This window comes from Crotalus tigris, unplaced genomic scaffold (assembly GCF_016545835.1).
Source record: "Crotalus tigris isolate CLP2741 ecotype Arizona unplaced genomic scaffold, ASM1654583v1 scf7180000024281.4978605, whole genome shotgun sequence".
Lineage (NCBI taxonomy): Eukaryota > Metazoa > Chordata > Lepidosauria > Squamata > Viperidae > Crotalus > Crotalus tigris.
This window is the reverse complement of record NW_024100453.1, coordinates 825497-848854: the sequence shown is the minus strand read 5'-3', so window position 1 is coordinate 848854 and position 23358 is coordinate 825497. Positions and strand designations below refer to the sequence as shown.

Here is a 23358-nt window from a genome sequence, read left to right as displayed (position 1 = left end):
TTTAATATGATTATCCTGTCATCCTGGCTTCCGATTTATGCAGAAAACTATATTCCCATTCAAACAACAGAGTGCAATTCTCCTTTAGACATTTTTGCTCAATGTGAATAGTTCAGGGAAAGTATGAGTATGGTAGTCAGTATACATTGTTGCATCATCTATCTATTCTGAACCCTTACAGATTCAGGCAAATGTTTGAATACAGTGCCCCACATAGTGCATTCCATCTTTTGGGTGCATTTTAAAAAACTGCAACAGAAAGATATCTTGTTTCTGGTTTCCAAATATAAACCCTTGAACAGCTAAAGTTTTATCCTGAGGAGCATGAATCTATTTTCTTTGGGTAGATAGTAATTGCAGCATATGTCTTCATTCTATCATAGCAGCACTGAAGCAGAAACTTTAGTGGAAATACAGGATAGAAAATGAAATACAGTATAGTGATGAGATCAGGGCAGCATAGTAATGAGATAGAGACAAGATGAATGAATAGCTTCAGTATCCAGTGACATAGGGTTCTGGTAGGGTTCTTCCATATGGGGGGCATATGTGCTGCTTTGGGATCATCACCATACCACTATTATTGGTAGATTTTTCTGTAACTGTTGGCTGCAGTTTAATTCCAGCACTGAAATGGTAAAGACACTTGTTCAGCAGAAATGCTAGAGCTTGTCCCAGTGGACAGTTTACAGTTGGTGAGAATCATCTCATCCTGTTTCCCAGCTGCTCAGCTTTTCCTCACTTCCTGTTGAAGTTAAGTGTGTTGCTACCACTTTACAAGGTATCATTTAAGGAACTGAATTGAGGTGGCTTTTTACCAAGATGGCAACAGTAAATCCTGTAAGATACTTCTGAGGGTTTGGGAGATGGAGCTGATGGTTGTGTGGAATGGATAGGTATGCTTTTTCACATGGCTGTTTCAATAGGTAAGAGTCCTTAATGATCTTTGTCTACATCTAATTTATTTTGAGAAAAGTAAATAGTTGTATTTGTGGTCTATCTTTTTTTCATTTTCCTGTTCAATGTTATCCATGGTATATATTTAGTGGGGTTGTATGTGAAAATAATATGATGCTTTGGACATTACACCTTTTTGTTGCTGATGTGTTGCACAGCTTTATTTTTTAATACATAAGTGGAAGTATGTTCTTTAGAACATTGGTAAATTTGTGTATGTGTGGTTCTGTCAATGTGTGTCCATGTGTGTATATATGTATAGATCTCTCATTCTAAGAAATAGATAATTTCTTAGTCACAGGGAATATGTTTTTTATACTTAAGGTTCCAGGATGAATCCTGGCATCTCTAATGAAAAAAACAAAGATAGCTAGGCTTTTCTTGCAATGTCAGAAAATGGTGATCAGAATAGATAATAGCAGACTAGATGAACTAATACTGCAGCCTTACCTGGAATAAAGCAGTTTTTATAGCCATCTTTGAAATTGGCTGAAAACAATAAAAGCATCTCAGCAATTGAAATAAAATAGCAGTCAGATCTCCTCACTGCAGTCAGATCTCCTCACACACAAAAGGCACACCTTAATTAAACAGCTTGGCATCCTGCCAAAAGGAACCTATTATGGCAGTAATCCAAATCTTTGGGAGCAAATATAAAGCTTGTGAAGCAAATAATTAAAGTGATGATTCTGCAGATGTCTTGCTTTCAAACTGGCCAAAATTTAAATTGAAAAACTGGCAGTATGAATTGGGTCTGCAAAAAAATTGTAGCATGTATCTTTGCTTTGTTAATGGAACATGAAGATTCTAATTCAGAGGGAAAGAGATGGTGGGAGAAAGGGACTGGGCCATTCTGGGGAAAGACAGTGTTTCAGTGTTTAGAGCCAATGCTGACTTTTCATCCCCTGCACTTCTCTCTAATGGTGGTCTTCAGAGTCTCAGTTACTGTTTTCTGGCTGCTCAATGCATGCTTGGTCTTATTCATGATTTAGTGGATGACAGGATCAATTGTGCATACATTACAAATCTATTGTGCATGGGAAAGGGAGGAGCTTCTCAGAAATGTGGCTATCTGTGTGTGATATCATGTGGGGCTCCAGGGGTAGAGGCAATGATCTCACAATTGTCATCTGAGAGATTCTGATGGGTTCCAGGGACGCTATTCCAAAGATAACCAAATGTGAGACACTGTTCATGAAGTCAGACTATAGGGATGAAATGGAACTCTTTCTAGTGAATCAGTTTCCTGACACATGGCAGCATCCTTATGTAAACTGTTCATTGCTAGTTTGGCAGTTGCCAGCCCTTTGACGTGGACCAGGTCAGATACCACATCTTTTCCAGAAATGTTACTGTGTTATTATATGGTATAGTAACAGACCCTTGAAAGCATGTCAGAGTTTCTCTCTGGCCCATTTTATACCAAACAGAATCAAGGCAGTTTTATTTTGAGTTTCTTTCTCACCCTTTCCACTTTCCCAGAAATTAGTTATAATTTTTCTTCTTTTAATGGCTTATCCATTCTTTAAAGGTGATATCTATTTTTTGAGTTCCCCAAATTTATGGTAATGGGGTGAGAGGGGGAGAGAGCATTATCTTGATATATATAGGATTAGATTGAGACGGCTTTGGAGTTCATGGCCACCATGGCAACTATATACCTGACCCAGATTTTTGAGGGTCATTTGTTAGATCTTGCTATTCTCTTCAGTACAGAGGAAGGACATACAGTATTCAGTTGGTCCAGCCTAGATATTTAATCGACCCCATTGAGTTTCATTGGAAGTTGGGATTGTTCCTGAGGTTCTAGTACATGTTTGGTTGAGGCCTTTATTGCTATATGGAATGAGGGAGTGATGACAGCCTTAGACCAAATCTTGCCTATGCAAACTCTATGCACATGAATTCTGGACCACCCTCTAGTTTTCAGAGGAAACTAGATGATGAAATGACAAAATTGACACCTAGAATGCCACTGAAAAAAAAATGAAGAAAGAATCAGACCAACCATGATCTCCTTGATCTCCCAATGACCCTGGGGGGGTGACAGACAGATGAATAAAGCAGAACTCCAAGGCTTGCAAATTCCTCAAAGAACATCTTTATTGATTACAAAGCATCAGCATGGTCAAGAGTCTGGATACACAAGTAACAATTCCTCAATACAAAGTTAAATGTCCCACCCATGCAACGCCCAGTCCCTAATCTCGGGAGCAGTCAATGACCTTGGTTCCCATGGGACAAAAGATTATTTTGACTAACCAAGCACCTGGACAACCCCCTCCCTCCGATCTATGTGGCAACCTAGAAGGAGAAGGAAAATGGCTGCAGCCGTGCTCATTTGTAGAGTTGACAGGGGGCTTTGATAGCACTGTGGCTCATGGGATTAGGGAACATTGTTTTATGGTGATTCTCCTTCCTTTGAGGCTGCTTCCAGTCAATATTGGTATGTGAGGAGAAGTCCACTGAGGGATACTGCAGGGCTGATAGTACTTAGTTGTAAAACTTTGTCCCATGAACTTGTCAAAAGCTCTTTGCCAATGTCTCGTGGCTGTGGAGGAATGGGAAAGAACTGGCTATAGCTCAATTCTAGCAATATGAAGTTATCTGTGGGTTCTGAGTCTTCCCTCACCCCCAACCCAAAGATACATGGAGATTTATATAAATAACCAGACATAGAGCCAGGTTATTTCAGTATCATCTGTCTCCAATTGTTTCTGCTTATTCACCAGATCAGACATGCTGGGCATATCCCAGATCCCGTCTCTGAAGTAGCGTCACCTAATGAAGACCATGGAGGTATACTTTCTCTGTCTCAGTGGCTGCCTCTGGAATATCATTCTACCATGAGTTTCAGATAGCCCCAGTCCCTCTGGTGTTCTGAAAAGCTCTAAAAAGGAGTCTATTTTCCTGGGCATTGGGCCAGGATGTTAGATAAATCCAGCTCTATGATTGTGGGTTGTAAGGAACTTTTGAGGACCTTGAAAACATCATATTAATATAATTGTAGTTATTTTTATTTGAATTTTCAAATTTGGTTATTATGATTTAATTCTGATTAATTATTTGTGGACTTCGAAGCAAGACAGACCAGTGTATAAATATTAGAATGAATGAATGAATGAATGAGCCGTCATATATTTACTCACTATAGCCCATTTCTGAAATGATCACAGAAGATTACTATAGAAATAAAATAACAAGTAGTGGGGGAAACTTTACATGTGCTACCATGAACTTGGAAGAGAAGGGTATGTTTTGGCTGTAGCATTCAGTAATAAGAATATAATACTTGTTTCACTGAAGCAGTTGAGCTTTGGTATCAAAAGAGGCAATGGGCTGGGTTCGTTTTTATTTGTTTGTTTGCGGAACACAAAGCAACATATGTTTGTTCTAATCAAAGCAGGATTCTGTCAGAAGTCTTTTGGATCAAAGAGCTTATTTAAGCACAGAATCAAAGGGCGTCAGTGTCAGAGCATGGAACCCAGAAAGACTTGTAAAAGTAGCAGCAGCACAAAGGAAGTCTAATCCTAGGCTTTGTTTGCTGATATAGACAAAAAGCTTGCAGGTGTATTTTACATTTTAATTTCATCTGTTCTCATGAGGTAGAAAAATGAGCATAAATACCCATAAGAGTGGTTGGTTGGTCCTCTTCAAAGGCTTTTGATATCAAGGAGGGTCAAGCTTAATCTGTACTGAATATTTGCATGTTGAGGTTCAAGTAATTCAGAATATTTGGTACCTTTCTGGCAATTTATCTGGGGGTAGGTATCACCTCTTGCACGAGAATGATGGGTTTCTCAGTTTAGATACTCTTCACAAAGTAGCTGGTAAAATAGAACGGAAAGATATTTTAAGGAAATGCATGTATGAGGCCATTGCTATGTATGAGGCCATGTTTATATCCTCCCTAATATCCAATCACAATAGAAAACCTGAACTACAGGAATACATATTTTAATTCAGATAGGTGCTTAATTTTAAGGTGTTTGCTGAAGTATATTTTTTGCTGTAAATAATTTTTTGAACTTTCCACCATATTTGTGGGCAGAAAAGTTTGGTGGTCAGTCCTCCAGTTTTCTCCAGGAAATTGGAAATTCTTTATCAGTTTCTCAAGGATCCCTTCTTTGGCAGGAATCATTCCTATTGAAAAAGCCAGAGGAAGAGTTCCTTCCTTTGATTTGCCAGTACGCAAAAAGATTTACAAATGTATAGTGAATGGTGGCTAGCTTATGATTAACCTAAATGCAAGACTTCCACAAACTATACAGAATTGTCCTTTTCTTTGAAAAATTCTGTTATGCCAATTTTGTTATATTAAATTGAGTGAAAAACCATAAAAAAATAGTGACATGTTTTTGCTCAACACAACCTTTGGTTAGTTTCATTATTATGTTTTAAGCTGAATTGCTTTTATGTGATTAATATTCTTAAATGCTATTAGTAGTGAAATGGCAGTAACTCTGTCAAACATCAAAATCCAGGGAAGGTCATTGGTGGTTTATTCTGTTTCTACATAAAGATTCATGAGGACAAAGAATGTGCTAGAAGGATACACTGAAGTAGAAAGGAAAAAGTAGAAGAATTTATGAGGTTATTTGATGAGATGAACTGCTCAGACAAAATAAATAATTTGGGTGGTTAGAAGGGCTTCCTATACTTGTAATATGTAGCATGGATTGATTCATACCTTGCACTAAGATAGTTGTTCAACAAGTATAATATGTTAAGCCTAAGCCATTAATTGTAAAGTACAGTAATTAGATTTGTACAGTAATAAGCCAGAAACAACAAATCACATTGTGTCTTAGTGTTATCACAGTTCTTGTTATCAAGCATGATTTTAGAGCCTATAGCAATTTTTCCCACCCATTTCTCCTCTAATATGTGGATTTTAATTCCCAGAATTCCCCAGTTTAATATAACCATTGCTGAGAATTATGAAAAGTCTGTGCATTGAACACGTGGGAAAGACTTGATCTGTATAATAACATCTGCCATGTTTGCTTGGCGGATCAAAAATGTAGATAACATAAATCATGAAGGAGTGGCTGCTAGTTTAGGGCACACATGCCTCTCAGCACCTTCTGCTCTAATAAATAAAGAAATGTTCTCCAAGAATGTAAACATTTACAATACTCAGTACTGATTACTTATTTTAAAAAATGCTTATTCATCTTAGAATTTAGTGAGACTCTTGGGAAGTGTGTTTGCTTATTAGCTTGGTGGCAACTTCTTTAGTAATCAGTTAAAAAAATCATGGGTTTGCAAATAGATATGACTGTGTTTTGTTTTTTTTAAAATCTCATATACATATACAGTAGTACATGATAAATTACCTATGAGACAAATGAGACCAGTTCTGCAAAACATGCAGGAGAAAGATAAATTCCCATGGATTATCCATTTTTCCATGAACTGCATTTCCTGTGAAACCCGACACATTTATCTATTTGCCAGTATTTGTAGCTTGTCAAAAATCAAAAGACCAAGATGGTGATTATAGAACATTAAAATTATAAAGAACTGCAACAATAACAAATTAGCACTCCCCCTCAATGGCCATAAGTAACACTTAGCTAGGGTTGAGGACTCAGTATAATAAAATTGACCTCAATGACCAGTCATTTTCTAAATATCCTTCAATATATAAATTCATTTAATATATAATTAGAAAATTAAAAATGTGACCTTACTGCATGCTATATAAAAGTAGAAATCATCTAGTTTTCAATAGTTATTTTATTGGAATTTCAAGAACTACATATCTAAAATGTGTCCCATGATGGTAGAAAGTTTTCATGGGTAAAATGACAGCTGTAAACTTGCCCAGGGGAGAGGGGTGAGGCTCATCTTTTTTGTTCCACCTACTCTGTGGGAATGGTGATGATGTTAGTAGGCTGTACCTGGCCTGTAGGCTGCATTTTTTGCTTCTTACTATACATCCTTCAAAGTGCCTGAGGATTTTCTGTCCAACTTTGCAGATATTTCATGTCTTGCTTTTTTTCTTGTAGTGGGGCAGACCTACTGGCAGTGAATGCAGATGGCAACATGCCATATGACCTCTGTGAAGATGAATCAACTCTGGATGTTATTGAAACCTGCATGGCATACCAAGGTAAGGTAGGATATGGGAACCTGGAGCATCAAATGAGATTGTCAAATTTTTGCCCCATAGTATAATTTTTCTGTTTGGAGGCTAAGACAGCTTGTACCAACCTCTTCCCTTCCAGATGCCTTGGTATGAAATGCTCATTTATTCTTGCTATTGAAATACAGCTAGAATTCTGGGAGCTTTCAAACTATTATTGGTTTCTCAAAATATAAAATACAAAGAGAAATTCAAAAAGGTAATAGAAAAGTAGGAGGGGAGGAAAAAAGACTCTCTTTAGCATAGTGGAAAGTAACATTACAACTACAACTTTTTACTTTTACATAGCTGTATGTACAAGCCATTTCTATAACCTATCTAATTAGCAAAATCAAAATCAAAGTTTCATTTCTTTTTTAATTGAAATAAAAAATCTGGAAGCAATTTCAAAATAGAAACAAGATTACGGTAGATATATTCTCTTCTTTAGATAAAAGAATCAATTTGACCACCTCTGCTTCTTTTTGCTGTGGGGAATAGCATATGCTTCTGTTAACTCATTAATCTTTATCATAATTCATATTAAGAAAATCCTCTATATTGTTTTAATTTTTTTTAACCCTAAAGAGAGAAAACACTTTTTCTAGTTTTGATATTTTACTAACTTTAAATATTTAAAAAATATTCAGGTATTATATATAAAGGGGGAAAAAAGATAATAATTCTGGGAGTTATAGTCAAATATAGGTTCAGTGCCATTAGATTAGGAAACATTGTTCTACCATCTATACACTTAGTTGCATAGAAGCAGTATTTCCATCCATTTATTCATTTTATCAACAATCAGTGATATTCTCTGCTTGGAATCAATTGTTATGCATAAAATAACATTTTGTTTATTATTATTATATTTGGAAAACATTAAATGAGAATGAAAAAGTAACATAAGAATCCTGATTTTTATGACATTCTTACTGAAAAGATAGCAACAGGGTTGTTCAGACACTACATGTCAATATAATGGTGTAAAAAGCTAACCAAAATTTAAAAAGCAAATGGTGCATTATCAATATATTTTTTTTATAATTTTTCCCATTAGAAAATGTAAGAAAACCTTGATTTTTAAAAAAATATTTCTTTTTAAATTGATGCATTAAAAATTAAGAAAAGTCTACATATATTGCAGGGGTGTCAAACTCAATTTCATTGAGGGCCGCATCAGCATTGCGGTTGCCCTCGGGGGCCAGGTGGGCGTAGCCAGGGTGGGTGCGGCCTACTGGGTGGGCATGGATGGAATGGTGTGGCCTACTGAGTAGGCATGGCCAGCTCTATATCATTCACGTCAATGGTGCCTGTGGGGGCCTGGGCAGGAGTGGGACAGATCTGAGGGTCTCTGGCAGAAAGGGGTGGGACCAGGGCAGAGCCCATCAAGCCGGATATGTGAAGTAGGTGAGGGCCATTTGCTGGCCACTTCCAGGTGATGGTGCATTTCTTAATTCCTCACAAAGAGTGACACCTCCCCAGCATGCATCCAGGGGGCGATGTAGCAGGGGCTGGTTCCTTGCTGTTTTCAGACAGCCTTGTGGAGCTAAGACTGAATGCATTTCAGCATATATGGCCACCACAAAATTGTACATTGGCTCTCAGCCGGCCTGGGCCAGGGCCAAGGCAGCGGGGTCTGTTCCCTCACTGTTTCTATGATGGCTTTGCGGGCCACATGAAACCACTTCACGGGCCGCATCCGGGCCCCGGGCCTTGTGTTTGACATGTCTGATATATTGCAATGCAATGTTTACTCTCCCAAGTGATTTCTAAAATTTATGTAATAGAAAGACTATTTAAAGTATCAAATCATTACAGTTCATTTACACAAAGGACAATAGAGCTCCGAAGTCAAGGTCAAGAATGCAATTCTTCCTGCAGTTGGTACTGAGATATTTCATAAGGAAAAGACAGACTTGGTACATTTTTAAAAAATACATATCGTATTATGTTATTTTATATCTGTAATTCTATTGCCATTTAAAAAAAGAAATACAAAAAAATATGCAAAAATAATTTAAAAGACAGTAAAATGCATGTGTCCAGCAAATTAATTAGCTGATGACTTACAATAGCAAGACAAACAAAAGGAAATTAAACAAGAGGAAAAAACAAAAATAACCCTAAAAATTAACTTACTAATTTAAAAACAGCATAATAAAAACATAGCTGAGGTTAAAAAAAACATATAATACAAATTGGCACAGACAGAAGCATGTCTTTTAAGCCTTGTATAAGGCTAAGAGGATCAGGGCCAATTTGATTTCTGTGGGAAAGAGGTTCCAAAGAGTGGGTTCTAGGACAAAAAAGGCTGTGTTCCTAGGCCTGAGTAAAAATTGTTTAGTCTTGTAAAATAAGATAAAATCTAGGCCAAAGAGATACTTATTGCATCACTGTTTCTGAAGAGTCAAAACAATACCTTTTCAAAAATTTCTTCAATCTTTACTATCTGGGATAATAGTACTTTTCATGGAATCTGATCATTTTTGAAGAATATGGGTTCTATTAGATGTTGGGAATAGCCAAGAACATTATACTGAGACCCTGGGATTGGAATAGGTAATTATAGCAGCATTTTTGTATTTAAATAAACATGAAAGGCACCTTTAAAAACTATTGCATATCTTTCCATTTTTTTCTATTCATTTGCTTCATTGTTTCCAGAAATTGTATGTTGCAAATTTCCTGTTATATTCATTGTAGGAATCACACAAGAGAAAATCAATGAGATGCGAGCTGCTCCTGAACAGGCAATGGTTGATGATATTTCAGAGATGAGTGCAAGAGGAGAGGATCTGAACATAATAGATGCTCAAGGTGTTTCACTGGTGAGCCATAGCCGCATTGCTTTTATAGGAGGCATGCAGGCTGACCATCTAGCTGGACCTATATACCTTCAAAACACCCTGTAGGGTTTTCTTAAAGTACATGGTCCTGAAATGGCCAGTGTTCAAATCAGGTTGGGTTTTTTTCCTCCAAGAAAAATTAAATTCTATTTATTTATTTATTTTATTAGTGTTCTGATCTGTATTTATTTATTTATTTATTTATTTATTTGCCCAAGGCTTAAATGCTGTTCCCCTGTATTACATCTGGAAAAGCATAGCTGCTTTTAACTTGGAAGCAGACATATGGAAACTTTTTAGATTCATGGATGGGGCTGGGGATATGATTTGGGGATATTGCCTATTACATTGGCTTGTTTCCTGTCTCAGAATGGCAGGAATTGAAATTTAAGGTTGCAAATGAATGCAAAAAAAAACAACCCATCAGTGTCCAAATTACCACATGCAAACTCTAGTACATGTACACTGAAGACAGAATTAAACACAATTGTTTTATACAGTTGACATTTACACAGAAATTAAGATTAATTGGCTGAAAGTATGAAATTGCCCAAAGATTCATACTGTAATTCTATGTCTGTTCAATAACAGCAACAGTAATAGAAACCTCTTAACATACTAGACTGATCTCATAGCCTAATCATTAATTAAGGCTAAGTTTGAAACTAGAGGTTTGAATAAACTAGTCATATAGTTTTATTTATCTATTCATCAGATTTGCATTCAACAGTAAAGATTACCATGGAACTGCCTTTCTGGACGAGGTTAGACTCAGTGATACTAAATTAGATGCTTCACCCTGTAAAAGTTTCTGCTATTTTACTCCACCATATAGTATATGTCAGAGATTGAATTGGGATTATAAACTCAATGTAATAAAAGTACAAGAGAAATAAATCATCATATTTTTTAATATTTTTATTAAGTTTAACTTGTTAATATGAATTCTGCATTAAGTGATCTAGAAAATACATTCAAATAACAATGTGAAAGGTAATGCATAAAACAGAAACAATGAAATGACTTTATAAGAATTGACCTATATATTCAAAAGTGCTGATACTGATTTTGACAATGCATGATCTTTTAGTAACATGACTGCAATTCTAATGAAATACACATTGTACAATATTACTAAGATCTTAGTAATACATAATAAACATTATCTTATGTCATGGAAAAAAGAGTTTTCCCCATATTATCCATTGAATTTAAATAAGGGATGGAATTCTAGACCAATAAAAGATCTTGTTTCATACATAAGCTGCAGAATTCCCTAGACACTATTCTAGGCAGCTTCAAAGAGAAATTCCTAGAGATTAGATTACTGGGCTTGATAACTATAGATTATCTCCAGAATCAAAGGTGACATCTTTAAATAAATACCGCTCTGGAATAATATGGAAGATAGCTATTGCCTTTAACTTCTGCTTCCTTTTTGAATGGCTGCTATACATCAAGAATGTTGAGCTAGAGAGAAAGTTTTTTTGTCTATTTCTCCAGGGAGTTTATTGTCATACTTTTTGCACTGCTGAAATCATGGTGCGGTTCTGTAATTAGGAGGGAGGCCATCTCACTAGGGATTTGGGGAGGAAAAATTAGTCCAGTCTTTTCCTTCAGAGCCAGTTAACACACTTAAATTGCTTTTCCCTTCTCCAAAATTGTTATTACCTGTGGCATGATATAGCGGGAGGAAAGAGCTAGAATGGCATCTGTTTTGAATGTTCTGATAAGAACAGCTTCAAGGGAGCCTTTTAGGTGGAAGAAGAGGCAACGTTAACAGGCTTTTTTCACAGTACAAATGGAAGCAAATAAAATGTCCTCTTCTAGTTGAGCCCGAAGACATTTTATTTTATTTATTTATTTAGAAGATTTATATGGCTCCCCATCTTAGTGGCTCACAATAGCAAGACAGATGCCAGATTCCAACTTTGGAGTGCCGGTGTAGATTTTTAATGCAGATATTACCTATTACCATTTGCTCAAGAAATCTTACTATTAATTAGTTAATGCTTAAATATTATATACTAAATAATGCACATTTATATAGTTACATCAATGTAAGAACAGAAATCATACTAACACTAGTTTCCTCTAGTCTGAAACTAGGCTGATTACTATAGCAAGCCACTGATAATTAAGTCACATAATGCTGGTCCTGTAGAATGAATACCAGGATAGCTGTAAGTCAAAATCAAAACAAGACAAAAACCAGCACTAAAAAGAATATGCAAAGAATGAAAGAAAATGAAAAAAATGAGAATATACATAGATACATGTTAGTCAAATAGTAATGATCACCAAGAGAGTATCTATAAAAATAGAATTTTAATCCACCGAGCTTTCGTCAAACACAATTGACATCGTCAGGGTTAAAAGGTAAGTGCCGGGGGAGAGTCTTATATACAGCTGTTTAGTGTCTGCTTCCGGCTCCTGGAGCGTGTCATGGGCCCCAGCTGATCGGGTTGGGTCTCCAGCCTACATCCCACATTACTAGTCTGCATTCTGTCATAAGTTGTTTCAGAGTTGGGAGTCCAGATCTTTTTGCCTTCCTTGCTCATAGCCTCCCCACCACCACCATCCCACACACGACTTCCCTCTACGAGTGGGGGTGGGCAATTATCACTTTCAGTATCCTTACAAGCCTCACGGCTATTTTGGTCTTGTTTATCCGTCTCCCGGAATTGTGCCCTAGATTCATAACCCCCGCCCATATTGTTCCTCCTCCCCTCCTTCTTCCCCTGGGTTCCCCTGTACGGTCCGCTGTTCGTTCCCACACGCTCTGTCTTGCGCACCGTCAAGATGTTTTTTGTCGTTGTCCTATTGTCAGTGGCTCGTTGTTCCATCCGTTGCCGATGGGCAACGTTACCGTCCGTCCTTGGTTCTCCATTCCCACTCCATACGGTGCTCTTCCCCTTTAATTGTAGTCGCGGTTTCATCCCATAACTTTGCGCTGGGGGTGTCGAAGGGGGGTGCATTCTCCTGCTGGATTGCGATCGAGTTGTCATGCTGTGTCTGGTAGCCTCCTCATGGGGGGGTTCATCGTCGTTCTCCTCATCTCTACCGGACCTGGTTGTATTCCGTTTTTCTTCCAGTTTCTCGAATCCCCATCCATTTCCATTCCATCTCCATGCTGTTCCGTTCTCTACGGATCGTGGCGAATCCGTCCGCAGTTGTCTGCCAGGACTGGTCTGTAGTTGTTCCAGGAAGGGGGGGCCATCAGTGGGGGCTGCATTAATGTGATTACATGAGGAGGGGGGTCGGGCGATGTCTTCTGGATAGTAAGTCTTTGAATTAAGTCCCCTCTCCCGGTTAATGCGGCTAACAGCATTCCATATTTTCAGAGCCTGGTGTGCTGCACACAAATCCACACGCCTATTGATGGATTCAGTTTCTGAGAACCATGCCTCTTTTAATAAGCGGCCTCTTTTTGTGATATCGTTAGCCAAGATTTGGGCATTCTCAAAATCAAAACGATGGCCGTGTTCTACTGCATGATCAGCTGGGGCCCATGACACGCTCCAGGAGCCGGAAGCAGACACTAAACAGCTGTATATAAGACTCTCCCCCGGCACTTACCTTTTAACCCTGACGATGTCAATTGTGTTTGACGAAAGCTCGGTGGATTAAAATTCTATTTTTATAGATACTCTCTTGGTGATCATTACTATTTGACTAACACGAATATTCCCAAGAGTCATGTTTTTGTTTTTATTTCCAATAGATACATGTGCATATATTACAGAAAATTGCAGACATTTAAAACATTTTTCTTTCTTCCTGACTATAGTTACATATATCTGCAGCCAATGGCTATCTACATGCAGCAGAGCTGCTTCTAGACCAGGGAGCAAGACTGGATCTTAAGGACTGTGATGGCTGGGAACCCCTCCATGCTGCTGCTTTCTGGGGACATGTATGTTTTTCATTAATGGACCAGTTATTGAAAAATGTATCGCCTTAGAGGGTTAACCTTCATATTGGTTGCCTAGCTTATCTTCTCTTAGTGCTAGATTTAAGTAAAAGTTGGGTGATGTTGTGGGAAGGTATTACATTTTAACATCATTTTCTTTGTTCCAGATGCAAATGGCAGAGCTCTTAGTGTCCCATGGAGCAAACCTGAGTGCCCGAACAGCTATGGATGAGATGCCAATAGGTGAATTGCTGCCATTTCTATTCTTAGCCAAAGTTTTGACAGCATAACAACATTCGAATATCTTGATTCTCTTTTAGGATTTGCTCTGTTAGTTTGCCCAGCCCTTGTATCCTTAAATAAGTTTGTAAAATGATGTTCATGAATACCATGCATAGCATGTAGGTGGTAAGGATGAGATACTGCAGAAGAATTCCTTCAGAATCCTTTTTCAAATTTGCTAAACATGAAATGCTGGTTTCATTTCTTAGGCATTGCTGTTATGTAAAGTATGGGAAAATGCTTCTTAGAATCCCTTTACGTGTGAGAAAATTATGTTTTGTATCAAGAATGAAGAAAGAAAATCTGAGTCTGGATTATGTCTTCATATCACTTTAGAATAAAACTATTGCATTCACTTTTAAGTAATTCTTCGGTAATCCTGAAATTGTCAGATACCCCTAAAAGTTATTTATGTGTTTAATATCTCTTAACTTGAAAGCAGAGCCCACACATTCACTTGCTCATAGATTAATATGGATTCTTAAGGAATAGTTTTATTTATTTATTTATTTATTTATTTGACTTATATACCGCTTTAAGTGCAAGCACTCTCTAAGCGGTGTACACCAGTAAGCAATGTATATATATATTTACATTGCGCCCAACAATCTGGGTCCTCATTTTACCTACCCCGGAAGGATGGAAGGCTGAGTCAACCTTGAGCCGGTGAGATTTGAACCGCTGACTTGCTGAACACAGTCAGCTAAAGTGGCCTGCAGTACTGCACTCTAACTACTGCGCCACCTCGGCTCCTTTTAGATGCACCTCTTGGGCAAATATATCTTTCAGAATATAGATGTCCCCTGGATTGCCCACTACTCTAAATCTACAAATCCTGTTGTTGTTGTTGTTAGTTGCAAAATCACGTCCGAACCATCGCGACCCCATGGACAATGTTCCTCCAGGTCTTCCTGTCCTCTACCATCTTCTGGAGTCCATTAAAGCTCACTCCTACAGTTTCAGTGACTCCATCCAGCCACCTCTTTCTCTGTCGTCCCATTCTTCTATTTCTCTCAATATTTCCCAGCATTAGGCCCTTCTCCAGTGAGTCCTTCCTTCTCATTAGGTAGCCAAAGTATTTGAGTTTCAACTTCAGGATCTGCTCTTCTAAAGAGCAGTCGGGGTTGATCTCTTCTAGGACTGACCAGTTTGAACGCCTTGCAGTCCAAGGGACTCACAGGAGTCTTCTCCAGCACCATAGTTCAAAGGCCTCAATTCTTTGTTGCTCAGCCTTTCTTATGGTCCAACTTTCACATCCATACATTGCAACTGGGAAAAACCATGGCCTTGATTATACGCACTTTTGTTGGCAGGGTGATGTCTATTAAAATGCAATCTGTATATTACACAAAATATCCCAGAACCTCTTTAGCTTTTGGCTGCAATTAACTAGATTTATATAGCTCAGATATGGTAGCCTTAATCCACAATGTTCTTCAAATAATAAATCTGCCATAACTCTATAGTTTTTAAAGATATACAAGACTCCTATTTTTCCCTATCCTGTACCATGTACTACATGTAGAATGTCTATTGGATGCAATGTTTCACATTTATGTCTGTTTTATCATCACTGAACAATTCAGTTAAATGAATTTATTTGTGTTCCTTTAGACCTGTGTGAAGAAGAGGAGTTTAAGGTTCTGCTCTTAGAGCTAAAGCATAAACATGATGTTATCATGAAGTCTCAAATGAGGCATAAGTCCTCCTTGAACAGGAGAACATCAAGCACTGGAAGCAGAGGGTGAGTGATTAGAAAAAAACAAATTTGTTAAAAATCTGTTGTCTGTCAGTCAGTCAGTCTGGACTGTACAAAGTTTTTTTCTAAACTACAGTTTCAACTTCTTGAGGCTGATTTTCACCATGACCATCTCATTCCGAGGTGAAGAAAATGCTAACCAAAATATTTGTACTGTTCACTGTCCCCACAAATCACTACTATTTTTCTACATGTTTTATTTGAAGCAAATAGAGTCCATATTTCAGATAGATTTTAAAATTAATATTTCACTCTGATAAATATTTTCTCTATTAATTGGTGACCTGACCTCACATACAAAATTATGCACTGATGTGGTAGAGCTAAAGGAAAGAAACCATACAGCAGTTCAACAGGTGCTGTTATCTATGATGGCATTCAAGATGTGTTTTAACAAATAATATTGACAAATGATTGCCAAGTTTAAATAGGTTATTATATTTGGCTTGTTCCTAAGGCAGGGATCAACAAATTTTTCAAATGTGGATACATTTGGAAATGTGCTGTAGTTACCTCACAAAATAGCCATTGTCATTATAGCCAATCATACTGATTCTCAAGATGGGAAATCCATGTTATGCCCTCTAATTCTAAATCACTGTATCTTACTATAGTCATTTTGGGGGTGGCAGATAGACAAACCTATGAACAAAACACTGGCCTGAATCTAGCCACCATTTTTAGTCTAATAAAGCAAAAACTCTCTCTGAACTTCTGTTCTTTTGATTAGCTATAGGTTCTATGTTACCTATCCTTGATTTAAGTCAATTGCTTTATACTTTGAGTAATCTGGAAACAGAGTTTCATGCAGTTTAAAATGGATAGCAACAAAGTATCTACCTTTCTATTAGCTAGAGGATATTTTATGATGATATTTTAAACTAGGAATACTGCTCAAGCCAATATGGCAACAGAGAGGGATAGTGCAAGTTGCATCTACATTGGGGGTATCAGATTTAAACCTTGGAAATCCATAAAAAGAATAGTTCATTAAATAAAAAATCAAGACATTTCCCCATCGTAATTAGGATATAGATATAAACTTTGTCTAATTAATTTACTGGTGTGTATGTAAGAGTGCCAGTTTAGTGTAGTGGTTAAGGCATCAGGCTAGGAATCAGGAGACCCTGAGTTCTAAATTCACCTTAAATACAAATCCAGTTGGGTGACTTTGGGCCAATCATTCTCTCTCAGATCAATGATACAGGCAATGGCAAACCACTGCCATTCAAAAAACTGCCATGAAAACTACAGGGATTGTCCAGGCAGTCACCAGGAATCAAGATTGACTTGAAGGCACCAAAAAGTAGCTTTGTGTTCTTGAATTTAAATGTGCGGTATTTAAATGCTCAATAAATGTTATTCCATACAAATTGTGATGAAAATTAATTTAGAATCCAAAAATATATTATTGTTTGGATATGTATGTGATGTACTTAGTATTTGTCCAGTATCTTGTGATTAAAAGTAACAGTAAGTTTTATAATTAATAGAGGAACAATTTGCAGGTTGACATTATATTTACATGATTAAATAGCTGTCTGAAAAATTCTAAACCATGAATGTGTAACAGAAATGAATTTAATTTAAAGTGAGGGAGTGATTCAGTATGTGATATGGATGAAAGAGGATTCATCCATGAATTTCAATTTTGTGATGGTTGACAATCTACTTTTGAATAAATAAAAAGAATGACTCATCAGTACTACCTGGTGTTAGAAAACTGGTTCATTTCTGCTCAGGTAGACGGTCTTTCCTTCTTCAGAAAAGTGCAGCTGGGAGTGCAGCTATAGAAAAATGTCCATTCCATTTCTGCAAATCACCATTTTAGTAAGTCTTCTCTTCTCTTTACATTTTGTCTTAGAAAAGTGGTGCGGAGGGCAAGCCTTTCAGATCGAACAAATCTTTATAGAAAGGAATATGAGAAGGAGGCTATTATCTGGCAACAGATAGAATCTTCTGAGGAGCAAAGAACTTCTGACTACAATATTGACATTCGGGAGGCTTCCTCTAACCAAGAGAACACAGATCCAGTAAGGAAAATCTAATAATTAACAAATTCCTCTGTTCCTATTAAAGCATTTGCAATCAAGAAACCACGTGAATCTTATGGAAGTACCAGTTGCATAACTAAAACTTATGTTAACCAAAGCATGTATAGTCTATTATGCAATCTTCTTTATTACCCTTTCCATCTTATGTTGATATCATTGCTGGCCCCTTACATTTTTTAAAGGAAACAAATATTCTTTATAGTTTCCATTCAATAGAAAAAAGCCATGTATTGGTTTAACATACAGCAAGACTGCACATTTTCTTCTTACATAATTTTATTTAGCCTCCAAGTTGTGTGTTGGGATAATAATAAATAGGGAAAGAAAAAAAAAGCCTATCTTTGACTTAATGTGATTATCATCCAGTCAAATAATGTACTATTTTTCCTTTCTTTAAGAAATTCAATTTGGTAAGAGCTTTGGGGTAGGGCTCTCTGGGAGCCACACAAAAAGTTTTGGGATATCTCATGTGGTCCTGAACCTTCGGCTGGATAGCTATGTAGTAGAGCACAAGGACTTGATTTTATAATGCAAGAAAATCAGTAAACATGGGCAAATTGTTAGTTGTTTGATAGAGGGAACAGCAAAGTTGCACCTCATATATATTTTTGTGTTCCAGAACATGACCACTGATACAGCTATAATCCTTCCAGAGCTGGTAACAAAAGGAACACAATGTGATTCAGAAAATTTGCTTCAGAATGGACTCAGTCTACCCTCCATTCCTTACCAATATTCTATTCCAAATGGAGATGTTTGGATAATGCATTCAGCCCTGGACAATGATGGAAGCCACGTATTGCCCTACAATACCCCTGGGGTTTCTGACTCTCATCACATCTGGGACGAGTACAAAGAAAGGAGCCACCAAACCCTTTCTGAACTGAAACGGCAGCGAGCAGCAGCCAAACTTCTCAACCACCCCTTCATTAGTACACATTTTAGTAGCGGTATAGGAGACTCAGTGGAAAATGGGGGAGAAGCTAAAGAACATTTGATTAGTTCCAGGACACCTTCTTATACCTCCAATGGAACTTCAGTTTATTACACCATGTCAAGTGGTGATCCACCTCTCTTAAAATTCAAGGCTCCCATGGAAGAAATGGAGGAGAAGGTGCATGGCTGCTGCAGAATCTCCTGATCTCAGTTTATTCCTACCAAGTTGGTAGGCATGTTGCATCCACTACTGAATCTTCTTTTTTACTTCATCACTGGATCTGGTTTAATCATCTGGGACTAGGCTCTTCAAGGTTTATGCATACCTAATTCCATATTTTGTTTTTGCAGTTTCATTAAAAATGGAGCATATGTAGGTAGAAAGAGAAGCGGAAGTGAAACTCTTTACACATAACTTTTATCTGCTAGATGAGAGAGTGTTTGTTTGATTACAACTCTAATCTGATTTCAAATATCTATTCATGGGTTTCTGGGACCATAATCGGCACATGAGAAATAAATTCTTTTGACATTGGTACAGCATTACTGACAAATACTTTTTTACAAGCAGACTAGGTAAACAAACTCTGTGTAAGGTTTTGTACCTGAAGATATATGCACTTTATGATAACAACCAACCCAAAAACAGGGCCTCTAATGTGACTGCACTGTTGGAATGTTAACTATCTTGCTGCCAATTTTGTTTTGCCATCATTTGTGTTCATTTTATAAAATAATGAAGTATGAAGTTTTCAACTCTTTTAAGGAAGAGATTATTTTCAGCTCCTCAGAGGAGCAGTACAGTTAAAAAGAATTCGTGCTTTCTACCCATTCTTTTCCATTGATAGTCCTTTTTAGTTTGCACTTGAAAATATTTTGATATGCATTGCAGTAGTGTAGCAAATTTTAATTCATCATGCTCCATCAGAGAACTACCATTTTTGATTTACCCCAACTTCTATTTTGAAGATTTTGAAAGAGGTTTTCTTTCTTTCTTCTCAGTGTTATGCCTTGCAACTTTTACTATCATTTGATTAGCTTGTTCTGCTGTGCATTAAAAAAACCCCTTTGAAATGGCTTTTAAACATTAAATCTGTACTAGGGTTTGAGGATAGGGGTGAGCATCATTTTATGTTTCACTGCTAATGTTAGCTAAATCTCTGTAATTACTACTTTCTGCTTTTTGTCTGACCAAGAAACTGACGGCCAGAATTTATATGTTAGAATTTAGTTGTATTCATATGAGATCTACATTCCTGAATCAGGTTCTCCTCATTGTAACATATTTATCTACCCTTCTTTTCTTTGATGCTATCCAACTGTGTTAGGAATATAGTATTCAAAATTCTCTGCCAGCACTTGGAGGATAAAGCTTGGGGAAAACTGCAAATTTCCTATGTTACATTGTAGGGGAAAACTGAAAATTTTCTATGTTACATTGTAAGGGTGTTGTACATCGCTTCACTCCACAGAAGCACATGCCATAACTTTTGTTGAAATATGACACATAAGGAAGGAGGTTTTCACATTGAATAAAAGCCACTTAACAATATCTAGCAATAATATTGAAATTTGCAGGTGGCCAGCACTATAGCCATTTGGTAGAAGCCTGATTGCTAGAGATAAATATGTGTTCTTATCACCCATAAGAGTAGGCATGTCAAACTCACAATGTCACGTGACATCACATGACGTATCGCGACTTTCTCCCCATTGCCAGCAATGAGGTGGGTGCAGTTTTGGCATAACGCATCCAGTCCACAGGCCGGCAGTTTGACATGCCTGCATAAGAGGCTTAACTGCACATTTCATTTTGTTTGATGAAAAGTATACTGGTCACTGATGGTCTTATTTTTTTAACTCAATCTCTTCTTGACTCATACCTGATTTATGAAATAGCAGTGATTTAATCTTAATTTCCCATAAAGTCTTTTTGTTAGAGTGAAAGGAAAATGTAGTAACTCTTCATGCTACATCTGATATACTCTACCATTAATTGAAAATTAAAATTGGAATTTTCTTGCTAAAACCCAAAGTCTGTATTCCTTTGGCAACCATTCTGCAAGGAAGCAAGAAAGCTAATTTTTCCTTAACAGGGAAGACAGTGTACAACACATAGCAAACTAACTATCTAAGAGGCAAACTAGGCAACTTAGTATTTTCTACTATATATCCAAGGGTATAATTTTTAGAATAATTATAGGGCTTTTAAAATTATATATATTGCACACGAATGTTTCATCTGAAAAAGTGACTGTTTTATTAAAAGTGTTCTAGAGATCTGAACTTGTGCTTAACACACAATAATGAGAAACAGTCTTCAGTGCAAGATAGCAAAGTAAGAGCAGCTGTGTGTTGGCAAATTATATGTGATTAAAATGACTGATTCAGCAATGAAAATCTCACATCTTATTTAATTCATAATGTTGGAAAAGTATCTCTTTAGTGTTGTGCTAGAGCTGATAAATAATAAAGTAGCTGAAAATGTCACCTGTTCAATATTCAGTCAATTTTGTACTTGTAACTTCAAAACAATTGTCTTTATTTTTATTTATTTTTGTTTCAGTTTTTCAAAAGATGCTTTAAATTGGAGAAAGAGGATAATACTGAAACAGAATTATTTTGTTGGACTTTTTCTCTTTTATCTAAATTGTTAGGCACCTGCTTTCTCTGAAGCTTTCTGTGCAAAGAGCTGTACATCTGAGCAGGTAATCCTGATTCTGTTTTCAATAAGTCAAAGTGATAAAGTATTGATCATAACATACAATAGGATAGTTCAGCAGTACAATCTTCCTTCTTCTCTAGCAATTGAAATTAATTGTTTTGTAGTTAATAGCAAGGAGACAGGTGTTTAACAAAACGTCTCAGCATCTATATCAAATTATGATTTATAGGGAACCCTGACAGTAAATCTATGTAGCATCAGTAACTGCATGTAGAAGAGAAAATAATGTTAATGTAAATGCCTTAGGTCCTGATCTAGTTTCTTTCTGCTTGTAACTTTCTTGAGTTTTATCACCATTTCTATATTTTTTCTCCAAAACTTTGTTAAAGAATATACAGTACTGTATTTAATCTGCTTTCCAGTACAGTCCTCTCCAATGTATGTAGTGCCTGATTTTTTTTAAAAAAACAGCTTTGTTGTAAATCTATATATGCAGAATTGTAATATATTTACTATACTACCACCAATTGGAAAAACAACAATAGAAAATGTCTCTATGTAGTTCCTTTAAATGCTATTTCTTTATTAACGTCTTGAATTTATACCAGCCCTTTAATAATCAGTGTATTCTGAATACAAGTCTGTGATGCCCTCAGCTGGAGAGTAAAAGTATTACACAATATATATTTTTCAGATGTCTGATGCAGGACTCAAATTACCACAATAACTGCAAAACTGCAGGAATTTATGAAGCCAACTATTGTTGAATTTCAACTCCTATAACCCCCAACTTTTACAGCTAACAGCTACAGATAACAAAGATCTTGTGCAGCTTGTGGAAACACATATTCCTCACATTTGGTATAGACTCAAGAGAATCATTTTATAGCATGACTGCCTCAGATTTGTTTTTCTTATTCCTACCCATTTGAAAAATGTCTTTTTACTTGCCTAATTTGTAAATTCAATTAAAATAATATTCATACATTTTCTTTCTATGTGAGGCATGAAATAAAACAGCTCTGAGACACTTAAGGAAAACCAAATCACATACGTTGCTATAAATCCCAAGTTATCATTTCAAAACCAGGCTTGCCATGCATTGTGGCAACTTTATTCTTGTGACTATTCTGAGAAATTTTTATGTAATCAAAATACTTTTAGACAACCTCAGCTATAAGGAATTGCCAAATACTAAGGTTTATTTTATATGAGGGTAGGTTGAAATAGCATCCATTATCAGAATCTCTATTTTGTTAATATTTGCAAGCTTTAGGGTTTTTCGATTTTCCTCAACTTGGTGAAGTTTCATGGAACTGAATGAATGAATAGTTGGTGAAATATTCAAGGAGCTGAAGGTAGCAATGGGAGGCCTCAAGAAGTTGCAGAAATGTGGTCTATATCTTTATGCAGAAAGAAGTGTAAGTTCTATTTTATGAGGCAAACAAAAAAATGGTTTAAAACAAGTATCTTCCAGACAAATATCACTTGCTTTTAGGAGAATGCAGTGAGGTTTTCATAGAATGTAGTCATGTTCATTTTGCTACTTTGAAAGTTAATGCCTATTAAAAAATAATCCAGCCATTCCTCGGCGTTCTATCAGCAATGGAAAGCATCTACAATTTAGCCAAAGTTTTCTTTTGTACAATTTTCTTTTGTAATATAAATAGCTCTCCCTATATCTCTATTTTTGGGGGAAAGAATTCCATTATCTATAGCTCCAACTTGTTTTGTAATTTTGAAACAACAAACAAAACAAAAATCCCATGAGCCATTCTTGCAGCATAGAATCTGACCATCTGTTTTCCTCTCC

General features: G+C 36.6%; 1 protein-coding gene and 1 long non-coding RNA gene across 6 annotated transcripts in view; one reads left to right on the top strand and one right to left on the bottom strand.

The window, feature by feature from the left end:
- The window catches only part of PPP1R16B (protein phosphatase 1 regulatory subunit 16B), a 108186-nt gene extending 85697 nt beyond the window's left edge, over positions 1-22489 (top strand). For all 5 annotated transcript variants that reach the window (XM_039323662.1, XM_039323661.1, XM_039323663.1 and 2 more), the window contains 7 exons: positions 6972-7075; positions 9794-9918; positions 13727-13852; positions 14017-14092; positions 15746-15875; positions 17755-17923; positions 18564-22489. In XM_039323662.1, coding sequence (XP_039179596.1) covers positions 6972-7075; positions 9794-9918; positions 13727-13852; positions 14017-14092; positions 15746-15875; positions 17755-17923; positions 18564-19085 — 1252 coding nt within the window. In that variant the 3' untranslated portion in view covers positions 19086-22489. The remainder of the gene's footprint in view (positions 1-6971; positions 7076-9793; positions 9919-13726; positions 13853-14016; positions 14093-15745; positions 15876-17754; positions 17924-18563) is intronic.
- Positions 3046-5164, bottom strand: LOC120299161. The gene is made up of 2 exons (XR_005554353.1): positions 4585-5164; positions 3046-3508 (listed from the first exon to the last, which is right to left on the bottom strand). It is a non-coding gene; the product is annotated as an uncharacterized LOC120299161 (long non-coding RNA).
- Positions 22490-23358: the final 869 nt, after the last annotated feature.